Below are 23,481 nucleotides of genomic sequence, written 5' to 3' on the forward strand. Positions count from 1 at the left end.
TAACCATCTGAGCCACCCAGCAGCCCCAGTTCCTTCACAATTTGAATATCCATTTTAGGGCACCTGGGTGGCTCAGTTGTTAAGTGTCTGCCTTTGGCTCGGGTCATCCATCCCGAATCGGGCCCCACATCGGGCTCCCTGCTCAGCAAGAAACCTCCTTCTCCCTCTCCGACTCCCCCTGTTGTGTTCCCTCTCTCATTGTCTCTCTCTGTCAAATAAATAAAATCTTTTAAAAATATAAATAAATAAGTAAATAAATACGCATTTTATCATTGCTTCATGGGTGATCTGACACCTTCTGGCAACATGGCTCAGGGAAGAACTGAAGGCATTGCCTTGGGCAAACACCGAACCATAAAACAGCTCATTTGCTTTATCCACAGAGGATACAGCATTTGAGTGGGGCGTAATGATTAGGTAGGAAACAGGCCAAAGTATTTTGCAAGTAGAGGGATCAGCAGGAGCTGAGGGCGTGGAGGGGGAAAGCATAGCACCTAAATAGGAACCATGAAAGTACTGTGGGGTTTTGGGAGGAGGGTTTTAGAAAGATGCACACCAAGTGAGATCGGTTGGGGCAAATTGTAGTGCGTCTTGAATACTGGGTGAAGTAGTTTAAAGTTTTAAATAGGCATGAGGAGTGAGAATATATTTTAGGAAAAGTAACTAGAGGTTAGAGGCCAGGAAGTCATTGTAAGGCTACTTTAGTATTATTACTTCAGTATTACTACTTCAGTTTGGAGAGCTAAGGCTCTTTGTCCTAAATACCATTGCTTACATTGTTCTGGTAATTGTAATTCAGTTGTCTTGTAATTGAGAGCATGGTCTGATGTGAACCAGTGATACCTCAATACCTTAAAATTTAGATAAATTTACACAAGTATTGTTTAAAATTCCACACTGTGGAGTTTTCTTTTAAGGAATGTTTATAAGACATTGTCATTGTTTTTCTCTCTCTCTCTTTCTACCATTTGAGGGCAGAATTTTTAGGGAATTTCCTCAAAGTGATTCAGGTGGACATAAGTATATATTAACAAGAACAACAAATTGGTTTATTTGACCATTATTTAATGATGGCAGTAAAATGGTATAAGTCGACTGGCAGTCACTAAGTTAGACGAAATAAATGTGAGCTTTGTCAGAAAAACACAAACAAATTTTCATCAGCTGTTATTTGTATTTTATTTATAGTCAATATATTCACACATTTGTGTTACAGATTGTTTTCTGTGCATCTCCCATTGTGTTGCTTGCATGATGCTCATTGAATTCTGATTCTGAAGTAGAAGAGATATACAGAATATTGGCCTACAAAAATGACAGACAAACTTAGCCAAATTGTCTGTCAATTCATAGGTCATTTTCCTGCACACCGTTTCCAAGTGATGACTCTAATCTTCTGTTGTCCGGTCCTTCATGTGACATGACACTTGATATAAGAAGACGGATATGAATTCTTAATGATTTGTCAGTTTTTCAAAATAGTATGAAAGGTTATCTTTTTTCCTCCGTAAGCAAGTTAATCAAGTGACTATGATTTTCTTTCTTGGATCTATCATACTACTGTCGTGAGTTGGTAACCATCAAAAGTAACAGCATCTCCACTGGAAATTGGCACACAGTCCACATGGAGTTGCTGTTACACTTGATAGCCCCATTAAGCAAACCAGAAGATTCCTTCTGCTTTTCTGGTTGAAAGTCTGTAAGTTAAAACCGTAATTATACTTTTTTCACAAAAGAAAATCTTGATTTTTTCATGCTCTAAATAGGTTTAGAGACTGGTAGATTTGAAACTCTGATGTTTAGTTTTGATTTGAATTAATGTTTTCATCTGCACTTTATAGTTGCATTTTTATTTGCTAAAGATATAATTCCATTTCAGACTTTACGTTATTGATTTTTCTGAATCTGCAGTTATAACTTAGGTAGAAATCTTTTCCTAGTTAATAAAGACAAATACTTTTTAGCATTAAAAAAGGTAAAATTTAGGAACATTCACCACCTAGAAAGGAAAAGAAGTTGTTTATTTTGGATGATTATACCATTCAGCAGTATTATTGCAATAATCCATGCTCTTAGGAAACTTAGCCCCTGATTTCTGGAAATTATGAGAAATTTACTAGAAGCAATCAAGGAATTTCCAGTTCAATTTGAGTGCTAGTTTTTGGGGGTTTTTTTGAGATTTATTTTTTCATTTTAGAGAGAGAGAGTGTTCAGGAAGGGGGTGGCATAGGGAGAGAGAAGAATCCCAAGCATATTCCCTGCTGAGTGCAGAGCCTGATGCGGGCTTGATCCCAAGACCCTGGGATCATGACTTGAGCTGAAATCAGGAGTCAGGTATTCGACCGATTGCCTCACTCAGGTGCCCCTGTGTGCTGGCTTTAACTACCTCTTGCTCATGTTAAGAATAACGACCTTTTGGTGAAAAAATTTTATGATGTTCATTAAATTAAAAAATTTTTCTCCAAAATTGTTTCCTAAAGCTTTTCAAACATAAGTATAGGATTAAACTAAAAATAGAATCGCCCTTCAAATTTCATTGTATTCTAGAGTTGAATATATAAATTTAGTAAATAAATTGGAATCATTTAGCCTCTTACCTCATTCTTATTCCAGTAACTTGCCGAAGAAAAGTGGTCTTATAATCCTTAATATTCTCCTTTAATAAAGACAAAACACAGGAAACAGTAAAATGACAGCAACAGTTTCTTCCTTGCTTAGTGATCTTAATGCTGCATAACTTCTGATAACACGCTAAATAAGCCTTTAGCTCCGTTGATAACAAAGTCTAGAATGATTGGAAGGTGTTACAGTGTTCATACCGCCTAGTGAATTTTCACTGGTTGAAACCCAAGGAGGGACACGTAATGAATGTGTTTAGATAAGGCCTTCGTGCAAAGTACAAAGTTTTATGATGGATTTATTGGTTTATGAAATACAGCATTAAAATGGAAGTATATAGATTATGTAGTGATAAATGGTTTCACCCACTTTTATCAGCAATAATTTAGACTGACCTTTAGGTTATAAGTTAACTATATGTTTGTGTTAAGTATAGGATATTATTATCATAAGGGAAGAGTTCTTAAATTTCCAAAGACAAATTTGGACTTTTTCCTTCCTTTTTTTCTGAAGAATACTCAATATCAGTAAGAAATACATGTTTTTAAGACAATATTATTTAAAATTGTTTTTAAAACTTTTTAAAGCATAATCTCCGTTTCATTATAAACAGTTATACTTGTAAAATATTTATCTGTAAGGAAACAAGACTAATGTCTTTTGTATGAAGATAGATATGTAAGGATGTCTCACACAGTTGATTATAAGGGACCATGATGATTCAAAGAAATAATCTAAGTCAGTTTGGAAGGATGAATGTGCAGCCGTTAAAATGCTCGCTTAGCTCCTAATAATTGCCTAGTTCCCTCTGTATGAAAATCAAATAAATGTAGCCCATCCTGACATTTGGCTTTTTGCTACATCTTATAACGACTGTCTTTTAAGCACTTGTGTAGCATTTGCTTGTATTTCTTTTCCAAATTATCTTTTCAGATTTGTTTGATCTAACATTAAATTTATCTTTATTTAACAATGTAAGATAGTTACCTCAAGTTTGTGGGTCACCAGTATATATATATATTTTTTAAATTTTGTTTTTAAAATTCTCTGCCATAATTTTTTAGGGTCATTCAGACCATCAGAGTACAAGTCAAGAAAACGTTCTCACTTTGTGGTACCAGATCTGTGCACTTAAATTTTGATTTGTTTGGATTGTGAGGCTGCCGTCTTTGAAGTCTGCATTCCTATTATCATAAATTTTGTTCAGTTTTTATCCTCTAGCTCCAGAATTCTCTTTAGCTTCTTTTCCTCTTTTCAAAAATATAAGGAATATAATGTTCTAAGATCTCAAAACAGAACTGAGTTGCAGAACTAATGCTTATTAAAGTACATTTAGTACATCATATTTTTATATTTCATAATAAAAAGTAAGGAAGCTCGTCATGCTTTAAAGATTACGAGCCTTGCTCTGTTAATGAGGCAGAGCTTCTGCCCTCCCCTCTTTAAAGTGTTTCATAATTCTTTAAGTACTGGGCCATTTACACTACATAAAATATGTGATTTTACTTATGACAGCTTTTTTGAAGTAAGATGAAAAAAATAATCATTAGTGTAGATAACATTGTGTGGTTATGTCATTTGTAACAAGTATTCTTAGGTAAACTAAAAGAAAAAAATCAGACTTTCCTCCTCACTGAACAAAAACTTATTTTTTTAGAAACATATTTGTAAATAAGATGTATATAAAATGCTTCTTACACTAAAAATCATATATGTGAATGAATTACTAATATCTTTATAAGAAAATGTAACAAAACTTCAATTTTAGTTGGACTCTAGAGTTGATTGGCTAAACTTGGTAGAACTTTGCAGTTGCTTTAATCATTTGTCAGCTGCAAAATTGGGATCTTTCTTTATTGTTTGGTATTTTTAGTTAGAGTTCTAAAACTTCATTGAATTATCTGCTATTTAGGGATATAAAAAAAGAAGTTGGTCTCATTAGAGGTGAATTTGGTCTTTTAAAATGGATGCGCATCATCTCTAATTTTAAGGTACTGAGTAAAATACTAGGACCTTTTCCTTTTTTAAGAATAAAATTTTTCACATAGCCTTCTTTCTGACAGCTTTTCCCAGTGTTCACAGAAACTGAAGCTCAGAGAAATACTATGATGTATTCTGCCAGTACCTAATAATTCACAGGTAGAATCCGGTCTTTGGACTTGGTGCTTGTTCTGTCAACACTGTAATCTCCAGAGACTGACTGGTTCCCTAACTTCGTCTCTGGGTCGGGGGTTCACTGTGTGTGGGTAAGGAGTCTTTTTGCCTTTGGTTAGCAAACGCCAGGGAACGGAAGTGTGAATTTACAGTGGCGGTCTTGATAGATGAGTTAGAGAAGCTAAAACGAGAAGTAAGCAGAGAATTGAACGATGATTTAGGACACACAGTTTTAAGGCCTGGCATTAACTGTGTCACTTCTGTAGGCTGTTGACTGACTGAAGGATCCCCAAGGCACAAACAGTGTGCCTGTCAGGGGCAACTAAATATTTTTTTCTGTAACTCCACATCAGTAGTCCTCGTAAAGTGCTTTGGAAAATACCATGTGTGGTATACACCTGGATGCTTTTATTTTGATTGATATTACTAATCCTCATATCTCTTCCTTATTTCCTAATTAAGATGAAATTTGAACTATTTGCTTTTTGTTTTATTTTTTACTCTATTTATTTCCAGCACATTTAAAACTGTTTTACTGTTTTATTTTAGTGTTTACCTAAAGTTACAGTCTAATGATAACATTGTAAGAACAAAAAGTCAAAATGACACTCATATTTAGAATCATTCTTTGAGTGTTTCAAAATTGGTACAAACATTGTATGTGCTGCAATTATGTATATGTAAATGTACTTTGCTAGTATCTGTATAGAGGGGATTGTTCTAGAAAAATAGCTTTAGGTTATTCATATTTTCATTTCCAGTATATTCCTATTTTCTTTACTGTTAAAATGTCCGTGCAAACTATATAAAATAGTAATATATAACTAAATATTGTCATATAACTGGGTATTGCACAAAGTTTTTATGGTCTCCTATCACAAAAGTTTATCTTTACTGTTAAAGTCCATTGAAAATGTATGACTACAAGAAATATGGACTTGTGCCCGTTTTAACATTGTTGTTTTTAATTTCTTTAAAATAGATGCTGCTAGTATTATACTTTTTCAATCTATCTTTCCTAGTACACAAACTTGGGTAAAAAAAAATTTCCATTTTGAGAGCCTGATTCATAATACCCATTTGATTTTTGCTTCCCACAATGGTTTTTTCATAAACATTCTATCTATGAATTATCAGAGAGGTTAAATGATTTGCCCTACATAGTCCTGATCACTGAGAAGCAGATCCAGATTAAGAATATAAAGCTTTTCCTATGCTCTACTCTTTCCATGTACGCCAACTCGTACGGGCCTGCAGTTAATTCTGTTACTTGCATTAATGGAAAGTGGTAGAAGGGAAGATAATTCAAAAATTAGCTATAGTTTATGTATTTTAATCTGTAAATATTAATACGGGCATGTGTTCTGGTTAACAAAATTACTGTCTAAATTTACGTGACTTCAAAGGTAAATTAATTAAGCAATTTGAATAATAGCTAATGCTTATATAATACTTACTAGTATGTGCCAGATACTGTTCTAGGTATTTTATATATAAGCTTAATTAATATCTGTAATAGCTGTCTTGATGATGCTGTTATTATTTGCATTTTACAGACAGACACAGAAATGTTAAGTGTTGTGCCCAGGGTCACATAACTAGGAAGTGGTAGAGCCGGGAACTGCACCAAAGCTGTGTGGTTCCAGGGTCCACGCTCTTGACCATTATATGTCCCCTGACTCAATGGAAAGCAACAAGAGGAAACTGTGATGTCAATAAAGCTGTGATAATAAATGAAAAGTACTTTATTCCTATAAGAAAATTCAGGATAAATTTTCCCTGATTTTAATTTTTCAGTAATTCATAGTTGTATATCTTCACAAAGATATGGTCAATTTCAGTATTCATTTGGTGTGTATTAATTGGCTTTTTACTGTGCATTGGGCACATGCTGATTTTCGTGGATCATCTATCTCATTTAGTTGACAGGCATTCTTTTTTTTTTTTTTTTTTAAAGATTTTTTATTTATTTGTTAGAGAGAGAGAGAGAGAGATACAGAGCGCAAGCACAGGCAGACAGAGTGGCAGGCTAGAGGCAGAGGGAGAAGCAGGCTCCCTGCCGAGCAAGGAGCCCGATATGGGACTCCATCCCAGGACGCTGGGATCATGACCTGAGCCGCTTAACCAACTGAGCCACCCAGGCGTCCCAGTTGACAGGCATTCTGAGGGAAGTGTCTCGGATTGCTACAGTGTAAGCTCCGTTAGTGCAGGAGTCTGACCTGCCTCGTCAGCTGCTGTACTTCCATGTCCTAGAACAATGCTAACATATTGGAGCTTCCCAGTAAATATTTTTGAGCAAGTGAATTTTCCTTAACAGAGTTCACAACCAAGACTTAGAGACGTCTTCGTACTTGGGCATGGTTGTACGTGACGTTTTAGTACTCATGTATATCGTACTTGTAGAAAGTGGCAGGGTCAGGGTATAGGCTTGGATATCCGTTGTCAGAGTCCATGCTCTAGTGTGGCCTTGCCTCTCATGCAGGTGAATTTAGACATGGTCCTGTAAGCGCTGGAAGTTTTAGAAAGGGGATTGGTGTGATAAAAGCAGTTTTAGGAATACAGTCCTATCAAAGATGTGTGGTTTAAATTAAAGAGTTGAGGGGCGCTTGGGTGGTGCAGTCAGGCATCCAACTCTCGATTTCGGCTGTGGTCGTGATCTCAGGGTCTTGAGAACAAGCCCTGCTAGGGGCTCCCGAGTTCAGTGAGGAGTCTGCTTGGGACCCTTTTTCCTTCTCTTTCTGCCCCTCTCCCCCATGAGCATGTGCCCTCCCTCTTTTTCTCTCTCAAATCTTTTTTAAAAAATTAATTAAAAAGATGAGAATAGGGGCACCTGGGTGGCTCAGTGGCTTAAGCCTCTGCCTTCGGCTCAGGTCATGATCTTAGGGTCCTGGGATCGAGCCTCACATTGGGCTCTCTGCTCAACGGGGAGCCTGCTTCTCCCTCTCTCTCTCTGCCTGCCTCTCTGCCTACTTGTGATCTCTATCAAATAAATAAATAAATTAAATTTAAAAAAAAAAGATGAGAATAGAGGAAAAGTCAGACCACTGCATCAGTCTAGTGTTGAGACAATGAGGTTTGACTGACAGTGCATCAGAACAGAACAAAGAGCAAATTTGAGTAATATTTCAAAGGTAGAATTGACAGATGCGGGGTCTTAATTTGAGAGGACACTGGAGGGAGAGGGAAGAGAAGTAGGAGATTTTGAATATACATCCCTGGTTAGAAAACAGATTGATAGAAATAGGGAAATCAGTAACTAAAACAGGGATGTCAGAAGAAGTCTTCTTTATTTTAAAGGGTACATGTGCTCAGTTTGATTTTATTTATATTGAATTTAAGATGACAGCTGTAGCCAAGTAAAGTAATTGAAGATAATACCACTAAAGTTTGGATGAAAAGATAGGAAAAAATATTCTGCTGATATGGGAAAATAACTATTCTCTTTCTTTTTTTATTTTAGCAGTTTCTTTTTTCTTTTTTTTTTAAGATTTTATTTATTTTACACAGAGAGATCACAAGTAGGCAGAGAGGCAGGCAGAGAGAGGGGGAAGCAGGCTCCCCACTGAGCAGAGAGGCCTGATGCGGGGGTTGATCCCAGGAGGCAGAGGCCCAACCCGCTGAGCCACCCAGGCGCCCTATTTTAGCAGTTTCTTAATTTTAAATGTTTGGTCTTAATCACTGTAGTTCATTGAGCAAGTCTGCCTTTTCCCTCCTAAAATAGCCAGACCACTGAGCACATTATTAAACTAGTGGAACAACATGGCAGCGATGTCTGGTGGACTCTTCCTCCTGAGCAACTTCTTCCTGAAGAAGTCTTATCTCAGGTAAATTTCCGTGTGATTTAACAGCCTCTGTGTGCACTCCATGACTTAATGACAACATGAGGGATTCCTGGGAGTTAAAAAGTTGTTCTGTCATGGTGTAAAGTTAATGAATTCATTGCCTACGAATTAGGAGCCAGTGCAGTTTGAGAGTAGATGATTTTGTTTAACCGTAGAAGCTTGGTATTTCATATGGCAGTAAAGTACAAGGGTTATTCGTTATCTTATTGAGGGCCCAGATTGATTTTAACTGATTTAGTTGACTAAGCAGATACAGTTGTTAGTCTGAGAGTAGTTCCTAATGTTGGTATGTCAGGATTTTGTAGGATCTGAATTCGAGGTAACTGATTGCTTCACACATGAAAAAATCCAAATTAGAAGATTGTTTCAAGAAATGAAAACAATTTATATCTATGTTGGTAAATATGTCATTAAGTGGCCACAGTCATCTTTACATGCGGATGTGGCAGTTGTTACTGAATTGCAAAATACATAGATATGTTTTAAGTTTCATTTTAAAATGTGAGTTTAATGCTTGTAAGCATTTGATTATTTTAAGACTTTTTGGTCCTTATTGTGTATATTGTGATCTTTGCATAATTAAAAGGTTTTCACATTATCTTATTAGGTTGGTGGTCCTGATGCTTTGGAATATGCGCCTGGTCAGGATATTTTGGACATCTGGTTTGATAGTGGAACTTCATGGTCTTGTGTTCTTCCAGGTAATTTTAAATAATAGATTTTAAGCCAGTCAAGTGGTTTTGAAAATATATAAAAGTTACTCAGAGGCAGCCTGTAATCTAGGAATATTTTTTTCGGCATTTGGAAGAAAACCTTTTTTGGTGGGGGCAGCAGGGAAGAAAACAAAAAATCTCCTGCTATGGTATAATTTTAGATCTGGAAGGGCTGTTGGAGATCATTTAATCCAATGATTTCTAAACGTCTTCTGTTTTTCCAAATGGAATTTCACGTAGAAGCACAGCATATAAGGTAGATTAAAAATGGGAATTTTCTTCCTCCCCTCAGCCAGCTCCTTTTCCTGGACTCCCTTGGCAGTCCCAAGGCACTAGTTCTGTAAGGTTTCGAAATCACTGAAGCAGTCTGACCCCCGTCATTTTTCAGAACAGGAAATGAAATTAAATTAGAGCCAAATTAGGCGATGGTCACATAGTTTAGTACAATCAGACTAGATCTCCCATACCCTGATTTTTGGTTCTTGTTTTTCTTAATACAGCCTTGCCCTTCCACAGCTCTTCCCCGTTCTGTACAGACGGCTGACTGATGTGATACTTCCTCCTAGTTGGGGCACACTCTTGACTCACTGCATAAAGAGGAGGGAGAGACTGGGCAGGAGTTAGAAGGGAGAAGTAGGGGCAGGTGCACATTCAAGGTTGTGTTGAGATGCTTAAGAAGCTATCCTTAAGGAGGCCAAGTGAACACCAGAGGTAAAGCGAAGACTAAAGCTCGAAGTCACTATGAGGTTAAAGACAGGGATGAGGCAGGTGGCAGGGAGGGGGAGTGGATCAGACGCTTCCCCACACTGCCACGAAGGAACAGCTTCACTGAATGAAATTCATGGTAAAAATGTACCTAAGCAGTAGACCATTATTTTCTGTCATATTTAGATAATGAATTCAAAGAAAGAAAACTGATTTGTCATTTAAACAGGTATTGTGTTACCTGCATGGAAGGCTTCCAGAACATAAACTACCTTTAAAGATAATACACACAAGTCCGATTTTAAACCGGAGTTGTTTCTCTTTGCCTGAGATGCCCTATTCCTCCTCTTCTTCCCCTCAATCAGTCAAAAATCTTATGAGGTCAGTTAATAAGTGTTAGATTAATTAGCTTTTATTTTATCCCATTTTGTTCTGAGCTTTTTTTGTTCTTTTGCAATAAAAAATTGCCAAAAATAGGGAGAAAGAATGAAATGGGAAAGAACCCAGAAACTAAGTAAATTCATAGTTTGAAAGGCCATGAAAGAAAGGTGATTTTCCTTAAAAGGAAGAGAGAGGAGAGGGAGAAAGGGTTTGCTGAGAAGGGTTATGGTACTTTCATTCTCAAATGCTTGTATTATTAATTCTAATAAATGATTCAATGTCTGCATATTTCCCAAAGATTTATATTGTTGCAAAATAAAATCAACTTGACTTTGAGCTTAATTTAGCTACCAGTCTTCATCAATACCTATTGATGTTTAACAAGACGAATTTAGTGATTATAGCATATATAACTGGTTTTACTTTTCGCTGACAGGTTTTATAGCAGTGAAAGAGATATGAATGTTAACACCAGGTCAAGTACCTGTTTCATTGTGAGTTCAAGGTTAATAGTACTTAAACTGAAACTGGAACTTTCTGAAAGGGAATGGCATTTTTAAACGAATTATTTCTAAAAACATTCTTTTAACATTTATGAAAGGCAGTGATTTTAAAATAATTAATGTTTTTCAAAAATTTTAAGCAGCTTTTATTTTTTAGAACAGTTTTAGAGGAAAGTACAGAAATCCCATACACTCTGCCTCCCCCACCGTCAGCCCACACTACAGAGGTGCATCCATCTGTTACTGTTGAGGGACCTCCACTGACAAATCATTGTCACCCAGAGTCCAGCGTTTACGTTGGAGTTCACTGCTGGGGTTGTGTGTTCCGTGGGTTTTGACAAATACATAATGACGTGTCCGCCATTATAGTATCACACAGAATAGATCCGCTGCACTGAAAATTTGTTCCACGTTCATCCCTTCTTCCCTGCTAACCTCCGGCAACCACTGACCTTTTCATGCTCCAAAGTTGTGCCTTTTTTGGAATGTTACATAGTTGAAGTCCTAGAGTATGTTGCTTTTCTGATTGGCTTCTTTTACTTAATAACATGCATTGGTGGTTCCTTCGTGTCTTTTCCTGGCTTTATAGGTCATTTCTTTGTAGTGCTGAGTAGTATCTTACTGTTTGGATAAGCCATAACTTACCCATTCCCCTAGTGAAGTAATTGGTGTTTTAAAATACTTATTCTACTTCATTTATGGTTTTTCTCTAAGGTTTTATTTATATATTTCTTTGAGAGAGAACATTCTGGGGGTTGCAGGTACAGAAGGGGAGTGAAAGGCAGAGGGAAGAATCCCAAGTGGACTCCCCACTGAGCACGGAGCGGGCCGGGGCTCCACCCCGTGACCCCTGGGATCAAGACTTCAGCCAAACCAAGAGTTGGCTGCTTACTTGACTAGGCCCCATGGGGGCCCTCTGTTTTGTTTTTGTTTTTTGTTGTTTTTTTTTTTTTAATAGAAATAACTTGAAGCAAATAGAAAAAAGGTCATTTTTTGAAAGAGAAACTAAGATTTACAACTTAGATTTACAAATGACTTTTTTAAAAAGGTCACCCTTTTAAAAACATCTCAAATACTTTTAAAAAGCCTAATTTTAAAAATTAATAATTATATTTTAACATTTTTACAAGTTATTTTTAGTTTAAATTATTTTCAAATGTTATATTGGTTAAGCAGCAGTTTTGACAAATATGGTTTTGTGCTGGTTCTAAAACCTGCCTTCTTAAATGCAATAATGTTGCTCAAAATTTATCAATTAAGCTAAGTTAAACAAATCTACAATTACAGATTACTCAAGTTTTTTTTGCTGATTTGCTTTAATAGTTTTTTTTTTAAATAATTGGCTTATTCTTTATTTACTGCCATGCCTAAATCATAATCTTAGAGGTTTATTTTCTGAACAGTTTATTATTCCCTCTAAATATGAATTTTTATAATTTTCTTAAGAGAAAAAGTTACTGTAATAGAAATACTAACTTTTTGTCACGTGGTTAATTGTTACTCTTCCTGGAGTTTTACAACTCCCAAGTTTATTTCTACTTCGATAAGAAAGTTCTGATTTTTCTTTTACTAAAAGGTGTAGGGAGTGTGGCTGGCTTAGTCTTGGAGGAACATGCAACTCTTGATCTTGGAGTCATAAGTTCAAGCCCCACATTGGTGGGGTAGAGATTATTTAAATAAATAAAACTTAAAAAAAAGATATATTCAGGGAAAAAAAGGATAAAAGATTTAAAAACAGAGAAATAATTAGCACATTCCTCCCTCTTGTACGCTGCTATTGGGATGTAATGTAGTATAAACTTACTGGAAAGAATTTTTGCATTAGGTCTTAAGAGCTTTGGAGTAGTTTTCAATCCTTTAACCAAACAAATTCTATTTGAAGGCTTCCTAGAGTCTTATGGGGGCTTCTTAGAGTTGTGAAATTAGATTTAAAATATGGAAATCATCTTTTCCAAAGACCTCATGTTCTTAAAAAAAAGTTGGGGTGCCTGGGTGGCTCAGTAGGTTAAGTGTCTGACTCTTGATTTCAGCTCAGGTCACCATCTCAGGGTTGTGAGATCGAGCTGCATTGGGCTCTGTGCATTGGGCTCCCTGCATTGGGCTCTGTGCCCAGCGGGGAGTCTGCTTGAGGTTCTCTCTCCTTCTCTTCCCTACAACTCACACACACTCTTTTTCTCTAAATAAATAAATAAAGTCTTAAGAAACAAACAAACATTTTACTCTGAAAAGTCACAGAATAAAGAAGTAGCACATACCCTTCGTCTAGATTTTCCAAAGTTAGCATTTTAATACGTTTACTTTATATATTTCCCCCCTGTGTGTGTATATAAACACTCTTCTGTACCATTTAAGGGTAAGTTGCAGACTTGATGCTCTTTTATCCCTAAGTATTTTGGTGTATATTTCCTAAAACTCAGCAGTCTCTTGTATAACCAATATGAAAATCAAAATCAGGAGATTAACCCTGATTCCATCCTGTTCCCTCCAGATCTGATTCAGCTTTCACCCAGTAATGTCCTTTATAGGAAAAGAGAAAAAAAAGGGTGCTTGAGCCAGCCTAGGGTCATTGGTGGCATTTCGTTGTCCTCTCCCTTTAGTCCCATTCTGTTCTTGTCTTTCATGTCCTTGACATTCATGAATGTACAGGCTGTTTTGTAGACGGTCCCTCACTTTGCGTTTATCCCTCATGATGAGATTTAACTATGCATTTTGGGCAGGAATATCACAGAAGAGATAACTGTGTCCTTTTCAGTACGTCCTAACAGAAGTTCTATGATGACTTACTGGTGATGTTGAACTTGGATCCCTTGGAGGTGGTGTCAGCCTGTTTTCTCTCTTTCTCTCTTGTGGTTACTTCTCACCCCATCTCCCTATAGAAATTGTTGTGTTAAAAAGTATCTTGCAGGGAGATACTTTTAAGACTGGAAATACCTGTTTTCTTACCAAATTTTTACCTAGTGGTTAAGCACCCTTGATGATTCTTGACTGAAATGACTTAACAGTGTTTGCCAAGTGGTTTTTTAATCTCAGATTATTAACTCTTGAATTAACCCTGGTTTATTGTTGAAAACAGAAGTAGCTCTCAAGCTTGCTTATACATATGTCCCTACAAATTTGACATTTTTTTTTCCTTTCGCTGTATCTTTTTGAAAAGACTTGATTTTTTTAGAGCAGTTTGAGAATTTTAGCAACATTAAGAGGAAGGTATAGAGATTTTCCACATTCCTCTTGCCTCCACAGACAGTCGGCCTCTCTCACTGTCCACGCCCTCCAACAGAGCAGCCTGTTCGTTAACAAGACATGAACCTGCAGGCACACATCATAACCCCCCAAGTCCACAGTTTACATCATGGGTTACTGTTCCTGTTGTACATGTTACAGGTTTGGACAGATGGATAAAGGACATGTATCCATCATTATAGTATCGCATAGAGTATTTTCACTTATAAAATTTTTAGATGCTCATTTTCATTTAGAAGATTTAACTGGAAATATTGGTACTGGTAATTATTATTAATCAGTGCCCAATTTAGGTACTGTTTCAGTTGCCTGTGGTTAGGAGATCATACTCTAACATTTCCTGTCTCCATCTTAAAAATGGGCAGTGAGGAGAAGAGCTCAAGTGAATGCGTTCATTCCGTCTCCTCTCAGGTATAGCGTGACATGAGCAGTCACGTGATTACTTTTAATACATCGATACATATTTATTTTCATTTTCCAATTTTAGTTGACTTTAACTTCTGTGTTTTTTAATATTTATTTTTGAGGTACTGACCAGAGAGCAGATCTGTACTTGGAAGGAAAAGACCAGCTTGGCGGTTGGTTTCAGTCTTCTTTATTAACAAGTGTGGCAACGAGGAAAAAAGCACCTTTTAAGTGAGTATTAAACCTGAGCTGAACAGGTCCCCACACCTGGGTACTTCTGCCGGGTACTTGCTTGATTGCAGATCCTGCCTTTTTTTTTTTAACAAATTGAAGGACTTCCATGGAGGAAGTGCCTGCAGATGTGGTGGGAACAGCGAGAGCCAGGACCACAGTGGAGCCTGTGCATGGGACGGAACTGCGCAGGCCCATGGTCTGACTTTCACAGTTGAGGGGCCACGTCTCGTGGGTGAACAGAGAAAGTGGTGTCGGTATCCGCTCCCGGTGAAGAGGCTGGGGAGACCGTTGGAACGACAACAAAGGATTTAGAATATTACGTTAACTTAGCTTGTGCAGCAGCAGCAGGATTTGAGAGGGTTGGCTCCAGGTTTGAACGTAGTTCTGTCCCAGGGAAACTGCTAGCAAGTACCACATGGTGCAGGCAGATTGTTCACGAAAGGCTGAGTCAGTCACTGTGGCAGACTTCGTCGTTGTCTTAAGAAATTGCCACAGGGCGTCTGGGGGGCTCAGTCGGTGAAGCATCAGCCTTTGGCTCAGGTCCTGATCCCAGTGTTCTGGGATCAAGCCCCGTGCTGGGCTCCCTGTTCAGCAAGGAGCCTGCTTCTGCCAGTTCCTCTACCCCTTCCCTTGCATGTGCTCTCTCTCGTGCTCACTCTCTCAAATAAATAAAATCTAAAAAAATAAAAACAGTTGCCGCAGTCGCCCCCACTGGCAGCACCCTCTGCCCTCTGTGGTCAGCAGCCACCAGCCTTCCCCAGCAGCAAGATGACAACTTTTTGAAAGCTCAGGGGATAGTTAGCATTTTAGTTAGCAATAAAGTATTTCTGAATTAAGGTATATAGATTCTTTGTTTAGACCTAAAGCTGTTATACTCAATAGACTACAGTATAGTGTAGGCAGAACTTACATGTGCACTGGAAACCAAAAAATTTGAGTGGCTTTATTGCAGTCGTCTGGAGCCAAAGGTGCCATATCTCCAAGGTGTGCCTGGATCGAAAACACCTCCTGTAGTAGCTCAGTCTTGTTTCATGAGATAGTAAGAATTTGAAGTAAAAAAGAGAGAGAGACAAAGGAGACAACAATACAGAGCAGTCTTGTGACCGCTATACCCTGTCATTCCCACAAGAGGTAATGTCAGCATTTACTGGAACAGTGGGGACATCTGTGAAGAGCTCGATCTTTTTTTTTTTAAATAAGATTATTTATTTATTTATTTATTTGACAGACAGAGAGAGATCACAAGTAGGCAGAGAGGCAGGCAGAGAGAGAGAGGAGGAAGCAGCTCCCTGCTGAGCAGAGAGCGAGACTCGATCCCAGGACCCTGGGATCATGACCTGAGCCGAAGGCAGAGGCTTTAACCCACTGAGCCACCCAGGCGCCCCAGGAGCTCAATCTTAAAATATGGGAAGACTTGACCCAGAACAATATAGAGAAGGGTACTCTACGTTGATTGAAGACACTCTGAGGTCAAATATCCTTATATTTGTAATATCCACAAGCGGTTAATGGACTGAAGTGTTCCATTAGTGAATTTTATTAGATTTTATTATATTTATTAGATTATTAGATTGGGTATTCCTGTTAAGGTACATATCATTGATTTCAGAATGGTTCTTAAATAGCTTAAGATTATTGTTGGTTCAGAATGAAAACTCATCCCAGAAAAATTTCCATGTTTGTTTCTTACAGAACATGCTTTTTCACACCAGTAGAACAACAGCTGTATTTGTCATAAATTGTCTTTTTGAAAATAATTTTGAAATGGTAATCTGCTCTTTTTAAGACATACTTTTCCTTGGTTAGTTTTAGTGATCAAAATCAATACTTAATAGGTGCGCAGGAAATGTTTAGTGAAGGTAAACATGAAAGATTTTTCCTTAAGAGCTTACTGTACAACAATCATGATAAATAAACAACTGAGAACTAGACTTTCAAGAAAAGTGTTCAGAATCTGTCAGGAAAAACCCTGTATTTTTTTTTCAAGATGAGATACTCTTTTTAAGCTATAAGTGATCTCCAAAGAGCTCATGGTAGCTGTGCTTATTATCGTAATGGCTGATTTGTTTCTTAGGACTGTGGTGGTTCATGGATTTACCCTTGGAGAAAAGGGAGAAAAGATGTCCAAATCTCTTGGGAATGTCATTGATCCTGATGTGGTCATCAACGGAGGACAAGTACGTAGGTGGTTCTTTGAAACTTTTTGTTTTGGGGCGCCTGGGTGGCTCAGTCGATTAAGCATCTGCCTTCGGCTTGGGTCTTGGTCCCGGGGTTCTGGGATCCAGCCTCATATCAGGCTCGCTGCGCAGTGGGGAGTCTGCTTCTCCCTCCACCGCTCTTGTGTTCTCTCTCTCTCTTTCTGTCTCAAATAAATAAATAAAATCTTAAAAAATAAAAACAGCTTTTTTGTTTTAACACTTTTAAATTGGCAACAAAACCTTGGTGTAGTTATTTCAGTGTAAAACAATAGCAACAAAAATATCGGCAGCAGCGTCAACAGCAACATCGGCAGCTCTTTTATGCCAGTAGTGGGCGCCTTACCACGTTTTAAACCTTTTTTTCTCTCAAGTTTTTATTTAAATTCTAGTTAGCCAACATGTAGTGTAACATTAGTTTCAGGAGTAGAATTTAGTGTAAATCGAGACTCTTAATGATTTTAATGAAAAAGGGAAAGACTGGGATTGAGGCCCTGTTGGCTTGTTTCAGGTCTGAGTCTTTAATTAGGTTCTGAACCATCCTACCCAACCCCCCCCCCCTTTTAAGATGTATTTATTTGAGAGAGAGAGCATGTGTGCAAGCAGGAAGAGCAGAGGGAAGGAGAGAGAGAGAAACTCCCCACTGAGCACAGAGCCCAGCGTGGGGCTCTGTCTCATGTCTCATGATCGTGACCTGAGCCGAAATCAAGAGTTGGATGCTTCACTGACTGAGCCACCACGGCGCCCCATCCCTTCTTTTAATAGAACTTTTAAAATTTGTAAACATTTATTTAAAAAACCAAAAATTTACAGTTCCATGGAAATGGTATAGGAAACAAATGAGATTGCAACTTCTTGTTTCATTATTATATTCTCAGAAATTACACACTTTAAAGCAAGTCATTAATGGACAGCAGATCTGGGGTTGCTAATAATCTGGTTTATTTTGGAGTTGCTCTCAGAAATCACTCATCTGTTATTTTACTCCTTCGGCTTTTTGCTGCCCTCCTAATGTCCAGTAATCGTGGCTCTGTGTGTGGAGTGTCCGGGGAGCGCCGGAAGGGAAGAGCAGGTCCTCCTGTTCCCCCTCTGCCGTCATGGAGGCATCGGGCCCCTCTGCCCCCGGCTGTAGTAGAGGGAGGGGTGCGGACACTCGCCCACGTCTGCGCTCGCAGCGGGCCGGCCGAGCGCTCTGTTTCCCGGGGGTGCTCACACGCAGCTGATTCCGAGACTGTTGGCCCTTAGCTCATTCCAGTGCGGGATATTCTGTGCCCACGTTGTGCTCACATATTTCTGAGGAGGAATACCTAGAACATTTGTTCACCTAATTAGAGTTGAAAGCCATTTATATGTCGATGCGTCTTTTTCCTCCCCCGAAAGGATCCAAACAAGGAGCCTCCGTATGGGGCTGATGTCCTCCGCTGGTGGGTAGCCGAGTCCAACGTCTTCACCGAAGTGACCATTAGTCCGTCTGCACTTAACGCTGCCAGAGATGATATTAGCAAGGTCAGAGTTGTTGTTCTTCCTATGTCTGAATAAAAGGTCGGCTAAATTACGTATTTTTAAAATGAAGGACATTTTGTTTGGTATCACAAAGCAGCAAGAATGAGTTTTTACACGTGAGCACTTAAAAATATCCTGTGTTTATTTGTTTAAAAATACTAATAGTTTAACACAAAAATTTTATAGATTGCCTATTATATTTTATAAAATACAGAGTAATACGAAATTACACTATTTTATATACTTTCCATGTGCTCAGTGACCTTTCACACTTATTCCATTGATCCTTATTGTTGCCTGGGAAGCAGGTGAAAATAACATTCTTACCTACATGGATGAGTAAACCAGGCCACTGAACGGTGATTTGCCTTTATAAGGTTGTAAAGAAATAAAATGAGAAATCAGTATTCATGTGTAGAGTCCAGGGGTTCCTTCTGTAATTCTGCTGTTGCAATGAGTCTCTCTTGTTTGCATTTGTAGTCTCATTTAGGAAAGTTATTTTCTTAAAAAGTATCCTATTAAGAAAGTAACATGAGTTGTATAAAAATTATAGAAAAATAACTTTTCAGTAAGAATGGAAGGCCGCATGTATTTTTTGACTGCGTGTTTTTTCTCAACATCAATAGCTCAGGAATACACTCCGCTTTCTTCTGGGAAACGTCGCTGGCTTCAACCCAGAAACGGATTCCGTTCCCGTTAACGACATGTATGTCATAGACCAGTACATGCTGCACTTACTGCAGGATTTAGCAAACAAGGTGAGTATGAATTAATAAGTTCCCGGAAAATAGAAATATCAGTACTGCTGAGTGTTGAAACTGGAGTTGTGTGCGGGCGAACAGATCTTACTAGAAATAGTAATCGTAGCACTGAGAACAGTTACACTTGATAAATGCCACACATTCTGAGGTTGACTATAGGTATGACGTCGTAGGATTTCTTTCCTGGTTTTTCAAAAGACTCACAGTCCCTGGTGGAAATGTAGGCCCTGCCTTCCCCTAACACCACATTTTCCTCTCCAGATCAGCTTTATGTCGTTCTCTAGCAGGCGGGAGTAAAGTAGACCTATATCTGATCTACAGATGTACCCCTCAAAGATAGAAATAACTAAAACGACTATTCCTGTGTGTTTTGTAAGATATTTTTTCATTTATATATAAAACATATAATGTGTGTTTGCTCAAAAATTGGAAATGTAGCTGCTTCCATGTACCATTAAGTCAGAGACATACCTGCAGATTTTTGCCCGATTTTACTTCATAGGCATAAATGAGGGAACATTAGTAACTTGCACACTTTGCTTTTTTAAAATGGTGTGGTTTATGACTTTAAACCTCATCCCTTCCTTTGATGAGTGTTCTTTCCTAGTTTCCAGAGTGGAATATTCAGTTTTTTCTGACAGTGGTTGAATTTGATAGCCAGTAATGTTTGAAAGATCCTGTCACTCTTGTGTATCTTCTGTTTCGTATTTTTCTGCCTTTGAAACATATTTTGTGGGGCGCCTGGGTGACTCAGTCAGTTAAGTGTATGCCTTCAGCCCAGGTCATGGTCCCAGGGTCCTGGGATCAAGCGCCGCATCAGGCTCCTTGCTTGGCGGGGAGCCTGCTTCTCCCTCTCCCACTCCCCCTGCTTGTGTTTCCTCTCTTGCTGTGTCTCTCTCTTGACAAATAAGTAAATAAAATCTTTAAGAAAACAATTATTGAAACATATTTTGTGAAAAGGTACATATTTTTGCTCATGATGACTTGCATTTTCATTGGTTTACTGTAACTTCCAAATTTATTTTGGCTTTTGTTCCCTAGATTACTGATTCATACAAACAATATGATTTTGGAAAAGTTGTTCGACTGCTACGAGCATTTTATACCAGAGAGCTTTCGAGCTTTTATTTCAGCATAATCAAGGACCGGTACGTATGACTGAGCACTGAAGTATTCCGATACTTCTCCAGCGTCTCCTTGGCAGGTGGGTGTACAGAGGTGAGCACGATGGGCAGCGCCGTGCAGTTAGGACGTTGGGTTATTGAGTCAAGTGATAAGACATACCTCACGGAATTATGAGCAGAGAATTTAAGGAACATAAGGGATGCGCTTTGCGATGCGATTGAGACAGTGAGTGCTCGGTGAGGAAGGGGTGCCAGTACCAGGTGATGGATGCAGTTGCTGTTCTCAGGAGCTTGTGCATTTTGAGGAGGGGACAGACGCAGGCGCCTGGTGCCATACGGCCGTCAGGTAGGATCAGCCATGTGATGTGCTTTTAGAGGAAGGCCTGGCGCTCGGTCTGCACTGATGGCAGCGAGGCCGACGGGAGGGGTCACCGCAGCCCGTGAGCGCCACAAGGACCTGACGGGCGGGGACCATAACCCCGTCCTCTGCTCACGCCGCTGACGTGGACGGAGGGGTACCCTGAGCTGCCGCGCACGCCCTGGCTGCGGCAGCGCTGCCGGGAGAGGCTCGGAGGGGAGAGTGGAGGAGGGGCTTAGCGGTACAGTTACGTGACCGAACGTCTTATGTCAGACGATGGCCCGAGCCACGGGACTGGCCCCGGTGGGAACAGTGGGCGCAGCGGCCTTGGCGCTCCCTGTGTAGACAGTGTGGTCCCCGCTGAGCACACACGGTTCCCCTTCAGGCTCTACTGCGAAAACGCGGACGACCCCAAACGGCGCTCTTGCCAGACCGCATTAGCCGAGATTCTGGACGTCGTGGTTCGTTCTGTGGCTCCCATTCTTCCTCACTTGGCTGAAGAAGTATTCCAGCACATCCCCTACGCCAAAGGTAAGGAGGCCTGATGCGCCCTCGAGAAAGACCCTGCACGAGGACTGCCACCTCCGACTTCCCCTGCGTGCAAGGGGCGCTTTCTCGCCTGCACTGAGCGCTTTGAGGCAACACACGTCTGGGCCCTTCCGTTGTGTCTGCACTAGTTCGGAGCGCGGCAGGACGGATTGCAGAGCTGCCCGAGGCACCCGGGAGCGCCTTCCGAAATGCAGGAGAGCTGGACTCTCCCGCAGAATCCGTGTTTCTTAAGTAACTTGTCAGTGTCTGATAGGAGTTAGGTTTTATTGAAACCAAGGATAGTGCCTTTTCGTGAATATTTTTATAATAGTCTTTTCCTTGGATTGTATTAAGCTTATAGAAAATTAGGAACTATAGAAATTTTTTAGAAAGAGGAGGAAAAGTCACCCATAACCTAACTATCCAAAGGCAGCTACTGTCAATATTTCCCATTTTATTTTCTTCTAGGCATCCTTTTTTCCCTTGGGATCTTACTATAATACTTTATCCTTTGTTTATATTTCAAAATGTGCATATAAATGTTTGGTAAGCATTTAGCATGGCTCCATAATATTTACCATAAATACCAATTCTTACTTCCCATGAATAGCAAATAATGGTTAGTGTTTTCTATACAGTGTGCAATATATGTAAATTACTTTTTTTTTTTTTTTTTTTAAAGAACCCAAGAGTGTTTTTCGTACTGGCTGGATTAGAACAAGCTCTATCTGGAAGAAGCCTGGGTTAGAGGAAGCCATAGAGAGCACCTGTGCCATGAGAGACTCCTTTCTTGGGAGCATCCCTGGTAAAAACGCAGCCGAGTACAAGGTTACCCTCGTCATCGAGCCTGGGCTGCTTTTTGAGATCATAGAGGTGAGCAGCAGTTTGTCTCTTTGAAAGTGATGTCAGTATCCTAGAGCTTCACCTGAAATCTGGCTTTTAAAAATCTCTGTATAAGGAACATTTTTTTAGTTTAGAGATCGTGTAATATTGGTTTTATCACGGAGTCTTTGTTTCCTCCTCCGTGCTTCCTGTCCCTTCTCTGAAGCATGTACTCTGTCGCCACATCCTTTCTAAGTTGGGACAGGTAAGATGCAACAGAGTCATGTTTGAAACGCAAATCCTCGGGGCTAATTAGGTAAGTGACAGAAACTGATGACATTGTTATTACAATACACAAAAATTGAGGGGTTTGTGTTAAGTGTCTAGTTTTCTGAGAATTTTGTCCACCTGGACCAGGTTCGAAACAAATCTAAAAAAAAGACTTCCATCTTTTCCTCAGGAGATTTGAAGAAAATTCATTTGCTGCAGCAAATGATCATGTCATCTCAAAGCATTCATCCTTTTTTTTTTTTTTAAGATTTTATTTATATATTTAACAGAGAGAGATCACAAGCAGGCAGAGAGGCAGGCAGAGAGAGAGAGAGGAGGAAGCAGGCTCCCCACTGAGCAGAGAGCCCGATGCGGGACTCGATCCCAGGACCCTGAGATCACGACTTGAGCCGAAGGCTCAAGTGCCCCATTCATCCTATTTTTATCTCCAAAAGCACCATCAAGACTTTCTTCTTGCAATTATTAGTGGTTCAATGGCCACATTGGCTTGTGGCTTAACATACTGACTCGAGATTTTTCTCTACTTTATTTTTAAATTTTTTTAATATCTTTCTTTTTTTAAAAGAATTTTTTTTGTCAGAGGGAGAGAGAGAGCAGGGGGAGTGGCAGACAGAGGGAGGAGGCAGCTCCCTGCTGAGCTAGGAACCCTCTGCGGGACTCGATCCCAAGACCCTGGGATCATGACCTGAGCAGACGGAGACGCTGAACCAACTGAGCCATCCAGGTGCCCTGATTTTTTTCTACTTTTAATGCTGGAGAAGAGAATTGACAATGAATATATTTTTAAAAGTTTTACTGCTATCATAGTTCTCTAAAAATGACCATCTCATTTGGTCGGTAAGCTCAGGTTAAATTTTTCATAATGTAATTAAGATTTGAGGCTCGCAGTCTGTAGATTATTGATGAGCCAGCAGATGATTTCAGTAAGATACTTGCACTTTGAAATCTCTATGTTGGGAAGCCCCTGGGTGGCTCAAGTGGTTCAGCATTCAACTCTTGATTTCAGCTCAGGTCCGTTACGCTCTCCCTCGTAGGACGGAGCCCGGCATCGCGCTCAGCACAGTAGGAGAGTCTCTCTCTCCTTCTCGCTCTGCCTCTCTTCT

At 39.3% G+C, this 23,481-nt stretch overlaps 1 protein-coding gene across 1 annotated transcript in view; it reads left to right on the top strand.

Annotated features, from left to right (window-relative positions):
- Positions 1-23,481, top strand: part of IARS2 (isoleucyl-tRNA synthetase 2, mitochondrial) — a 58,582-nt gene that overhangs the window by 31,503 nt on the left and 3,598 nt on the right. The window contains exons 13-21 of the mRNA XM_059413367.1: positions 8,495-8,597; positions 9,223-9,316; positions 14,685-14,793; positions 16,871-16,973; positions 18,372-18,497; positions 19,121-19,252; positions 20,297-20,403; positions 21,123-21,268; positions 21,948-22,138. Of these exons, the coding sequence (XP_059269350.1) occupies positions 8,495-8,597; positions 9,223-9,316; positions 14,685-14,793; positions 16,871-16,973; positions 18,372-18,497; positions 19,121-19,252; positions 20,297-20,403; positions 21,123-21,268; positions 21,948-22,138 (1,111 nt within the window). The remainder of the gene's footprint in view (positions 1-8,494; positions 8,598-9,222; positions 9,317-14,684; positions 14,794-16,870; positions 16,974-18,371; positions 18,498-19,120; positions 19,253-20,296; positions 20,404-21,122; positions 21,269-21,947; positions 22,139-23,481) is intronic.

This window comes from Mustela nigripes, chromosome 10, assembly GCF_022355385.1.
Source record: "Mustela nigripes isolate SB6536 chromosome 10, MUSNIG.SB6536, whole genome shotgun sequence".
Classification (NCBI taxonomy): Eukaryota; Metazoa; Chordata; class Mammalia; order Carnivora; family Mustelidae; genus Mustela; species Mustela nigripes.